This window comes from Mus caroli, unplaced genomic scaffold (assembly GCF_978045245.1).
Source record: "Mus caroli unplaced genomic scaffold, Mus_caroli_1 scaffold_16, whole genome shotgun sequence".
Lineage (NCBI taxonomy): Eukaryota > Metazoa > Chordata > Mammalia > Rodentia > Muridae > Mus > Mus caroli.
In genome coordinates this window covers 31,990,978-32,002,988 of record NW_028227271.1, presented here as the reverse complement: position 1 = coordinate 32,002,988, position 12,011 = coordinate 31,990,978, and the positions used below count along the sequence as shown (strand labels likewise).

General features: G+C 43.8%; 1 protein-coding gene across 1 annotated transcript in view; it reads right to left on the bottom strand.

Moving 5' to 3' along the window:
* The window catches only part of Col22a1 (collagen type XXII alpha 1 chain), a 248,560-nt gene that overhangs the window by 200,778 nt on the left and 35,771 nt on the right, over nt 1–12,011 (bottom strand). Inside the window, exon 4 of the mRNA XM_021183654.2 lies at nt 2,487–2,561. Within this exon, the coding sequence (XP_021039313.1) occupies nt 2,487–2,561 (75 nt within the window). The remainder of the gene's footprint in view (nt 1–2,486; nt 2,562–12,011) is intronic.

The following is a 12,011-nucleotide window of genomic DNA, read 5'->3' as shown; positions in this document are numbered from 1 at the left end:
ATATTCCCCAGATCCCTATCCTATACTGTGACTCATCTTTGGGAGCTCACAGAGGGAAGGGGAGGTGTCAGGCCTCCACTGGCTGTGAATGGAGGGAAGAGGATTCATAGCAGAGAATTTCTTATCTATCCAAGTACCCAAAGCAATTGTCAGATGGTTCCTCCTCATATACCACAGATAAGGCCATGTGTTCAAAGTTCTGCACAGTCACATAAATAACCACATACATACAGACATGAGCCAGATCCAGAACACATCCAAGTACATGCACATGCACATGCATGCATACACACATCACACCCTCTGAATTCCTCAGCAAGAAACAGACAAGAAACAAAACCATAATGCTCTTCAGTGTGCAGGTCAGGAAAGCTTCAGACTCCTGTGACTTACACACCTTGTGCTAGAGTCATCTGTTCCTTCATCTTCTGCCCTATTACCCCCTTTCCTCCTTCATACCTTTATCATCTCTCAACATATCTATCTTTTTATCTTTGGTCTATTCATCCAATCTCCTTCCACTCATTCACGTTTTTTCACTTAACTTTAAGCTTTTCTTTCTTTCATTTTATCTGTCTATCTATCTATCTATCTATCTATCTATCTATCTATCTATCTATCTATCTATCCATTCATCCATTCAAAATACATTAAATTCTTTCCACATGCAAGAGGCACTACCCCATACCCCAAGGACATAGACAAATGTACAGAGAGAGACAGGTCCTGATTTCAAACAGCTCATGTGCTTGCAGAGGAAGTAGATGGTTTCCATACCTTCAGATTGGAGTGCTTGGCTTGGAATAAAATGCAGAAGCAGCTACCCTCTGAACCCTAGGGTAATCACTGTGCATCACACAGATTTCCCAACTGTGCCAGTATGATGTGCATCTCACCTGCCATGTTAGTTAAGGGAGAAAATGCATGGGCTCTCAGTAAGTGGTGCTGGCTGCTGCCCTTGATGTTATCAATGTCACCATTATCATAAATGCTCCCATCATGGGCATACACATCAAATAATAAATTACTTGGGAAATGCTGTTCTAGAGGCATGTGCCTCACAATGCCAAATGTAGACAAAGCAGCCAGGTAAGAATGGGCTTTGAAGGGGACTTCAAAGGAAGATGCCCTGCATATAACTGAATAGGCGCACTCCCCTGGTAGAAATGGATAATGAACTGTCTGAGAGCACCACTGGGGATCACCAAGGCACAAAGTGGAAATGTCTAATTCAAATTCTGCAGTGTTTTCCCACCCTGGGCAGAGCGTCTCCGCTACAAACAAGCTCACTACAAAGCATCTGCGCTATCAAAGGGAAACAGTCAAAGTCACCTTCATCTTGTGAGTTGGACAAAGAAACTGTGGCAGTGACAGGACCCTTGAGTAATCACTGCCTGTCATACACCCAAGAACAGATTGGCTGGCTCTGTCTGCTGTGGCTTACTCCAAAAGTAGCAGAAGTTTAACTGGAGTTGCTTGGGTGGGCAAGATGGTGCAAAGGTGACTAAAGCATGCAGCTAGTTACCCAGCAGACTGTCACACTCTGTCACACTGGATCCTTCATGGAAGCCTTGGGAGCCAGGGTCTGCTATGCATCTACAAGTCACCCCAAGGATCATGCACTGGTCTGGCTCTGCACTGTCATGGTGGGAGGTGCTTCAAGGAGCATCAGTTCTTCCCTACACAGGCATAGAAGCCTCTACTACAAAACTCCTCAGGCTCAAAGATATAGATGTTGCATTGCTATAGTCCACTGGGCACATAGAAAGAACAGACTGGATATGTCTGGATCATACCTAGTCTCAACCTCAGGTGCTGGCTGACCAGGAAGGGAGCTGTGCACACAGCTGGGATTGAACCCAAGGAAGATGGAGGAGGGATGAAGAAGAAAAGGACCTAGTGTCACGGAACAGATCTTGGTGAGAAAAGCAGAGGAGAAACAAACAGACCACACACTCAAAGTGCTAAATGGAATTTGTGGCCACAGGAGAAGTAACCAATGCATAATACAGTCAGAGCAATGCAGACACCACCTCTCCACACTTTGCCAGCTACCATGGCCCTTCTTCCTGGCATTGTTGGAGATGGCCTTTGAATAGCCTCTGAATGCTTCTCCCTGCCTCTGGTCTTCTGTCACATGTCTGCTTTCCCATGTGCTGAGTTTCCCATCCATTTATGATGCTGATCCATCCATCTCCCTCCTCTCTGAAGTCCCTCCACTTATTCATTCACCCGCTCAATATTTGTCATTATTGGCTGGCTTATTCACCAATTTCTGCTGCACTCATTGGAATGAATGTTTTTAGATAGCCTCATCCTGCCAAAGGGAACGCTGCATAAAGTTCCTCACTGTTGAGGGAAATCATTGCTACCTGGATGGTTCAAACCATTCCACCAGGACACTGGTGACAGAAGAGTCAGAGAGGCTACCCTTATGCCTGTAAGCTTCACAGGAAAGCAACCTTGTGTATTGGAGTCTCTCTTACCTGTAATTTCCTTGGTTCCTCCATTGGTATGTTTAAACCGATCTCCTTCTACCCGGACACTTGGGCAGAGGACATCTGAAAAAAAAAAGGAAAAGGAAACAGACAGATAAGAAAACATGCCTAACATTTCCCTGTGGACTATGAGAGCAATAAGTCCCACTCTACCTACAGTACAGAGGTGGACAAAGAGGGTGCTGGGCACCTCCTATTCTTTAACTCTTCTGTGCACGTATGTCATTGTTAAGCATTGACTCTAGATATCATACTACAGCAAGACATGATCATGGCATTGCCCACACCTCCACTGAGCTAACAACTTTATGTATCAATGGGAGTCCCATGCAAATCAATATTCGCAACACAAAATCAGCGGGTCAGGGACACCAGGACAGTGCCAGGAGACTCAGGCCACAGGAGCACCTGCTAGCCTACCCAAAAGTTCCTCTGAAAGGAGCAAGTAATGCAGAAATGATCAATAGTATCAAGGCTTACAGGTGATTCATGGAACAGGAGGGATTGCATTAGTATTGAGGATGGAAGGGTAAAGGAGGAGGGAATACAGGGAGGGATAAGAATGAAGACTTTCAAAAAGTCACATGGAAACGTGTGTGTGTGTGTGTGTGTGTTATGTAGATAGATAGATAGATAGATAGATAGATAGATAGATAGATAGATAGATGATAGATAGATAGATAGATAGATAGATAGATAGATAGATAGATAGACAGATAGATGCATAGATAGATACATAGATAGACACATAGATAGATACATAGGTAAATACATAGGTAGATAGATATTAGATATATGTACATATCTAGATATAGATAGATAGATAGATAGATAGATAGACAGACAGACAGACAGATAGATGCATATATAGATACATAGACACAGATAGATACATAGGTAAATACATAGGTAGATAGATATTAGATATATGTACATATCTAGATATAGATAGATAGATAGACAGACAGACAGATAGAGCTAAAATGGAGTCCTGCTAGAAAAAAAAATGTCAGTGTTTAGGTTCTATACTACAGGCTAAAAGATAAAATAGCCTAGTGCCACAATGGGTTGTCTCTTTGGGAGTTGTCCAGTGGAGTTACACAGATGCCCTAAACATTACATGCTAATGTCAATGCTTTGCTTACTCCCCCAAAACTTGAAGACTCTATTGCTAAAGATTCTTGAGTCATAAGACATGGAGATATCAATCTGGTGCTGAACTGGAAGCCTCACTGCTACTGGCTACCTTTCATAGAGCTGGAAAGTGACATGCATACTCTCAGAGGAAAAAAAAATGGAGACAAATCTTGTCAAGCTATTGCCCCTGTAAGCTACAACAATGACTGTGTTGGTGAGGCATGTCCAGAGATACAATAGCATCATGAACCTTATGGAGGAATCAAGTGCTTTCTGATTGCATTTAATTCCACTCCACAAGATGAACCCCATGCCTGACACGCTAGTGGTCCAGGAACTTATGAACAAACAGGTCATAGGCCCTATTGGGAAACCTACTACTATTATTCTCTTAAATGAATATAGTATTAAATAAGACTTCCAATGACTTACAATAATTCCAATAGATTAATGCATCTGTTCTATTTGGTAGTAGAGAGCAATTAATACAGAGTCCCTCAAATGGCTAATATACAGAGATGACATTGGGAAGTCCTCAGTCCTAAATGGAAAACCTAGATCACACACCCTCCTCCCAAGGTTCAGGGATCATTGAAAAACTAAATCACACACCCTCCTCCCAAGATTCAGGGATCATTGCAAAAGAGAAGAAAAAATTTAAGGGCCAGGGGTGGTAGACAATTGCATTTAAACAGTGTTTACATCTAGACACATGAGGGTAGCTGACTATATGAGCTCAGAACAGCTATGGCAGCATGCACAAAACCTGTACAAGTTCAAGCCAGACCAAATCCCCAGCACGGAGAGGAGAGACTGGCACAAAGTCCCACATCTTGCTGAAATGCTCCTGGAGTTTAATAGCTTCTGAGAAAGCAAGAGTCAGCTCTCTTTAAGAAGGCATCCTCTGGGAAGTAGACCACTCTCCAGTGGAAGGCTAGATACCCAAGAATATATGGGCAGCACAAAGTGGACTTGATAGGCCTTCTTTGGTTTGATTTTGTTTGGTTTGGTTTTTCTTTCCTTTGCTTTGTTTTTTTGTTTGCTTTTTTGTTTTGTGTTTTTTTAATAGCATACAAATTTGGGTTAGTAGGGGAGGCTGGTGGATCTGGAAGGAGGTCAGGCTGATCATGAATATTATCAAAACATGCTGCACGAAATTTTCAAGAAACTAATAGTTTTTAAGGAACAATGTGATTGAGCCCAACAGATAAGAGAGCCAAGGGAGATATAGGCTAAGGAAAACCAATTTATGGAGATATAAACACATATGAAAAGGCTAGGTCAGTGGGTCATTCAGCAAATGGGGAATTGTGTGTCAAAGGGTGGGAACACCAGACAAGTGTCACTTGAGCCACCTTATGGTGCTTCAGCAGCAAGTCCTATGAATTTAAAGGCCAGAAGAAGCAAAATACCTCAGACAAAAACCATGGAGTAAGTCATCTAGCTAAAAAAATAATATATATATATATATATATATATATATATATATATATATATATATATATTACACTACACTGTACAAATATCTTACCTTGAAGTCTTTACAAGTCTTCAGCCTTAAAATGAAGTGGAAAGGTAAAGGAATTTTTAGGTCTCTCTGAGTGGTTCAGAATGAGCATCAGCTCTGGGTTTCCATGTGCTTGGTTCTAGCACTGACTGCACGACTCACCCACCAGGGAGAGGACATTAAGTCTACCATGATGCAAACATCTTGGAAGGGGAGACCCATCCCCAACACACACTTCCAGGGCTGCCTTGGGAACTGGGCTGGAGCACAGAAGCACTGTAATAAAATAAGCCCCCAAGACACCTGCTAACCTCCCTGTGACCCAGTCCTGCCCAGGAAGCAATCTAGCTATCATGTATTATTATTTTAATCATCAGCCTTTTCCATCATCCCATATGAGTAGCAGCTGGTCACTTTTCCTATTTGGGGTCACTAACATTTGAGTGTAGGGCTGTTGGGTCCCGTTAGCCCACAGCAGTAAGGAGAATGAGTAGAAATGCCCTACTTTCAAGAATGGGTTTTAATGCTAATCCTACAAGGCACCAACATGTCTGACGACCACATGGAAAACATTATTTTGGAAGCAGCATCAGGCTGTCTGGCTAGGCTAAATCTGAGGGAAGAAGTGGTATGCTGGGCAATATTTAAACAGCTCCGCCCAGGACAGCCTGCAGCTGTAGGGTGGTGAATGATTGCTTTGACGCTGGCAGCCCTCCAGAAAGCCGAGTTTGGGATGGCCAGTCATTGGAATGAGTCTACATTGTAAATGAGGTTGACTCAAAAGGCTCTGTCTAGGATGGTGAATAAAAAATCCTAGAGGCTAGGAGCTAGAGCCCAGAGCAACTGCATCACTGAATCACATCTGTGTAGATCCCAGGTCCCAGGAAGGACCTAGTTAGAAGACTCAGATGGCAAGGCCAATCTAAAGATTGCAGACTTGAGAGAATGGTTGTCTTGTTGGAGTAAACATCTACATTGCTTTATGGAATCCTTCCTGAAAGAACTGCAGATTGCCAAAGGCCTTCATCACCTTGCTAAAAACTCCTCCATTCAATAGGCCCAAGTGGCAATTCATAGCCCACCTGGTATGTCAGAACAGATAACAGAAGGCTCCAAAATAATTTCCCAGTCACACCCATGCCATGTACCTCATGTTTTCCATTTTCAACCACCACCCCCCTCTTGCTAGTGGCACGGTTTTGAGAGAGCCTGGCAACTTTGGGTGCATAAGCCCACCTACCAGAAGTATCTTACTGCGGGGGGAGGGGAGCTGAAAGGTTATACAGAATGAAATTGCTGTTTCTGTTTCCTAGGCTGTGACATGAACAGCCTCTGCCACAGGCTCCTACTGCCATAAACTGGGGGACACCACCACGTCTTCCTATGATGGACTAAAACCTTCTGAAATCACAAACTAAAATAACTATTTCCTCCTGAAAATTGCTTCCTATGTCAGGCCACAATGACACAAAGTAGCTAGCATGGCCTGCTTTCAGGTAGGTAGGCATGGTACCCCAAGCCCAGCTCAGCCATCGTCTAGTTCTTTGCAGAAAGATATCTCCATCATCTTCTATAATGACCCATTTGTTTCCATAGTCACTATTTGTTCAACTGAAATAGGGACAGAGCTATAGATATGTTCTAAACGCCCGCCTTAGTCAAAGGACACAGGGATGAATAGTAGAATATACCACAGCCTTGCCTTCAACTGCTCATGGGCTGGGGTGTTTCCACTCATTCCTACCTGGAGAAGAACTCCTCCTGAGAGAGACCAAGTTCCAGAGCTAGCAGAACAATACTCAAGTCACTGTTAGGGGTCTTTGCTTCCAGTGGTAGCTGAATCTCAGATCCAGTACATGTGGCCACTGCCTCCACTGTGTCCTGGCCTCTGCTTTAGGTCAAACAAACAACCCCTGAACTGAGAGGGAAATGTAGCTGGTAGACTACAGTTTTTGATGTACACTATTCACTAAGGTTTCGGTGAGCTAATGTGATCATATCACAGGCTCCAAAGTTCCTGGTCTGGGAGTATCACGGTCACTATTAGCCAACAACATAATTCCCACTGCTTACTTCTTTTGGCTACAGAAATGACAGTGTTCTCAACCATACATACACAATATGAATAATCTGTTATTGCTTATGTCAGTAAAGTTGAGTTTTTCCACCTTTGCAATTGAATGCATCCAAACTTGCAAAAACCCATTTCTGAGCTTCCTAAGAACTTGGGACAGAGAACTCTCTGAAAGTTTGAGTTTCTGAATGTGGAGAGGAGAAGTAATGGGTTATGGGAACTAAGTCATTATTCCCCTGGGAGAGGAGCTACTGACAGAGAAGAGTCCCTTCATTATTCCATGTACAGGGATTTATCTGATAATCACTGAGGATCCACTTGAACAGTAGTTCTGGAGTTAAAGCAGAGACAGGAGCTAAGGAATCAAAAGATATACTTAATAAGTTCCTAGCTAGTTACAGATAAGGGTGACTGCAAAGTCCCTACTCCCTCAGGACCTTCTCATCATCTCCATTCTGATATTTATCCACTGTACTCTAGGTATAGAGCAAATGTTCACGCTTCTGAGGAGAAAACAGGGACACTCATGTCTTTATACAGATCAGGCTCCATCCTGCCAAGAGCTAGTCAGAGGCACTGCCCCAGGAGTAATACTAGGCACCTACTTCAGTCTTTCTGAAAAGTCACTTGAACTTACTTGCCCTCAATTTACTGTATAGACTGTAGAGCCCATTTTTGCAGGTTATGGATGGGGAAGAATTCTGACATTATGTGCTTTATGTTGGCACATCCATGGATCTCTCCGTAGGACATACAATCATATTACCTTTTGGTCTCATCCAGATTTTTTCCAGTTTAGAAAAGAGGAGATTGACAGTCATTGTGAGTCCATTGTGTGTCAGTCACCTGACCCAGAACTGAACCCACACTACCACTCTAAGTAGAATTTGCTCCTATTATACAACTAATATCTAAGGAAAGTTGGCGAGCTCATTAGGTAGGAGGAGCATCTATATTTAAACACCACCTTGAATCCATGTCCCTATAGTAGAGATGACAGGTCCTGGGACAGGAGGGGAAGGCTATCAGCAGAAGAAATGGAGGCCAGGCAGGCAGCTGGTGCCTGGCTAAGGACAAGACAAAGCATTTGCTGCTCATCCATCACCTTAAGGGAGGCACCCCTGGGGGCAGATGACCACAGGGAGATGACAATATGCTGGGTAGACAAGAGAAAGGGTGGAGGAGGGAAGGGATGACTTGCCAGCCTGATTCCTCCTTTGCTCCAACTGTGTCATCTATGAATTGTGTCTTCTCTCCTATTTTACATAGGCAGCAAATACTGTACCATATACAACAAAGTTAGAAATAACATTAATAGGCATTGCGTCCCTAATAGCTTCCCAGGAACAGGGTGGTCATATGTCTAGAATCAATACTGGGCATGCTGTGTGGGCTGTTTCTGGCTTCTTCACTACTCAATTGGGAGACAGCAGTATCCCCAGGACCAGAAGACATATGTAGATGATTTGCATACACGGTTGGAAAGTGTGTCAAAATAATTAACATATTTAATTGCATTCTCACCACAGCTTTATGAGGTAGATGCCCTTAATTTACAGATACACAAAGAAGGGTATGCAGCAGGCAGGAGCTGCCCAAGGCTCACACTGCTAGAAGGTGGCAATTCAGCACAAAGTCTCCTATATCTGGCCCTCAGCACAATATAGCCTCTCTAGAGGACTCTTGTATGTCTACAAAGCCTGCCAATACAGCATCCCCTTGGCTTGCTACCTTCTGAAATACCCTCTAGCTTTGGATCAGTTCTGACCTACAGAGGCATCACTGCCAACTCTGCACTTGTAAGATTGATTTGCTTATACAATGGGGAAAATAAAGCACAGTGATATTAAGAAATTTATCCAGGATCACAAATCCACCAAGTGGCAGAGGTAGAGATGGGAACAGGCAGTCAAGTGTAAGCAATGATCCATTTGATCATAGCCTTCTAAAGTATTTTCGATATAAGAGAAAACCAGCCCATTGTCCAACAGCAGTCACACGTGTGCTCTCATGTAATCCCCTGAACAGGGCTTCAGGGAAAACATAATTATCAGTAATCTACAGTTGAGCCACTTGTTAGAGGGGGGATATCAGAAATCATATCCAAACGACACAGTGTTGATCATGAGAGAAACCTGAAACTGTTTTTATGCTCAGTTCCACCCTGGCTACCTATTCTGGGACATTTTGGATATCTTCTGGTGCTATCTTTCTTCCAGGCCTTTGCTGGCTAGTTTATGCTATGATGACATAAGCTAGAGCCATCTGAAAGGAGGAACTTCAATTAAGAAAATGCCTCCATAAGATCTGGCTGTAAAGTATTTTCTTAATTAGTCATTGATTTGGGAGGGCCCAGCCCATTGTGGGTAGTGCCATCCCTGGGCTATTGGCCCTAGGTTCTATTAGAAAGCATGGTGAGCAAGCCATAATGAGCAAGCCAGTAAGCAGCATCCCTCCATGACCTCTGCATCAGCTTCTGCCACCAGGATCCTGTCCTGACTTCCTTCAGTGATGAACTGTGCTGTGGAAGTGTAACTCAAGTAAACCCTTTCTTTCCTCTCCAGGTTTCTCTGGTTCATGGTGTTTTCTCACAGCAATAGTAGCCCTGTCTAAGACAAGGCCAATGTATATGAGTTCATGTGCACAAGCCCTGGCTTCTCTGGCTAGGTGATCCACACCCCCTAGGACTTCTGGATTGTAGAGCTATGGACATGGTGCCAAACTTCTGGAGAGCACTTATGTAAGACTCGGAGCTAGTCTGCTAGGATATGTGGCAGACAGAGTAATACTAGAAAAAGAAATCCTGCTAGAAAGTCCAGACAGCTGTGCTTAGTGGTCACACAATCCCTCACCATTTGCTCCTCTCTCAGAAAAGGGCAGGCATAGTGAGAAGGGAGAAGACAGAGATGAGCCTTCCATAATGGCAAACCTACACTGCCACATTTGAAGACTAGAGTTTGAGATTAAAGGATGACAAGTTAGGATCCTGCAGAGCCATCTCTCCTCTCTGGCACCAATCACATACCTCTTGCTGCATAAGGAGAAGCCAAAACAGAGTTGAGTTGGAAGAACTTGACCCCAAGGCTGAGAATAAAGAGCCCTAGGTTAAACAGGCCATAACCCAGTCCTTATGTGCCTACATCCAAACTTAGAAGGAAGAATCACAATCAGAATTCCCCTCCATCTGAAATAAAGGGCAAGTGGTCAGTGCATAGCCAGTACCAGGCATGGTACCTGGCATCTAGTGAGTCCCACTCATTCATTTATTCATTCCTTCAGCCAAAAACATATTTTCCATGTGTCCAACACATATGTTACAGCTTGTGGAAGGAATACAAGCACATAACTGCAGTGAACTCTAGACTCCCTCCTGCAGGTGTCTACATGTTAAGGGAAGACACAGAGGTCAACACAAACAAACTGTCCAGATGTATCACTCTCACTACAGAGGAAATAGGCTTATATGGAGACAGGGTAGTGTATATGCTTCCAGGATGGGCACTGGACCCCTAAGGGGAGAGACATCTGAACTGAGATTCAAGGAGAACACCTTGGAAATGGGCGGGCACAGCAGGCAACTGCAGCACTCCAGAGGCTGAAGGGCTTTGGCTGAAGGATGCTGTTTGGCAGAGGAGGCAAAAAACAAGAACCACTGAGGAACAAGTGGCAAGATCAGGAAAGAGGGTGGACCCTCATAATCCAAGGCAGGGTTTGCTATTAAAGGCAACTAAGAGACCCCTGATCAGGAGGGCAAAGACAGTGGGTTAGAAACTGGGTAGAAGATGACATTCTGCTCCTGAAGAGACTTGCTTGGACAGTAGGGCTCATTTTGAGATGTCACTATCCAAGGAAGTCTGAAAGGGACACACTCCATCCAAAGCTGTAGGTGGCCCAGGGCACAGGTTCATTTCCTTCCATGGGAATGTTCCTTGGCCCAGCACCAGTAGGTGTCACCAGAGACTATGATTATAGTTCCCTGAACGGGGCAGAAAATAGAAGCTAGCAGAACACTGGGGCCAGCACAGCTCAGGACTACCCGGGTAGCACATTCCAATCAGCAAGATGGTGATTATCAACCCTCAGTGCCTAAGAGAGGGCAAGTCATTTAGAAGCAAACTTTGTTTTCTTTATTCTATATCTTTAATGTCAGCTATATACCTGGAATTGATCTGAGAAATAAATTAGTCACATGACAAGCCCTCCATCCATGGGAGCTATGTCCAACAAGAGATGAACTGTAATGAGTAGGTTACTGAGGTAAGAGTATGACTGGAAAGGTAGCTAGAGAACCAGAGATGTCTCAACCAAGAGAGGATGGAGGGAAGGAGATGAAGTCAGGAAAGAGGCAAGGGACTCAGGGGGAGGTCTAGGCAAGGGTCTGAAAGTAGAAAGATTTCAGACACCATGGCTTGAGTATGCCCAACAAAGGAAAATTAAGGACAGAGGATGGGGCAAAAGAGTGTCCTGGAGAAGGACTATCATGATGTGATAGACAGGGCGGGAGAATAAGCAGAGACCAGACAAAGAGGTTGCCTTATCACCAGGCAATTGACAACAATGGATTATGCCTAAAGTGCAGGATGATCATTTTTAACTGTCAACTTGACACAACCTAGAACCACCTGAGAAAAGAATATTAGTTAAAGAATTGTTTAAATCAGGTCAGCCTATATGCATGCTATATGAGGGATTTTCTTTACTAAGTTAATTGATATTGGAAGAACTAGCCCATTGTGGGTAACACTATTCCCTAGGCAGGGATCCTGAACTATATAAGAGAGGAGAAAATGAGCAA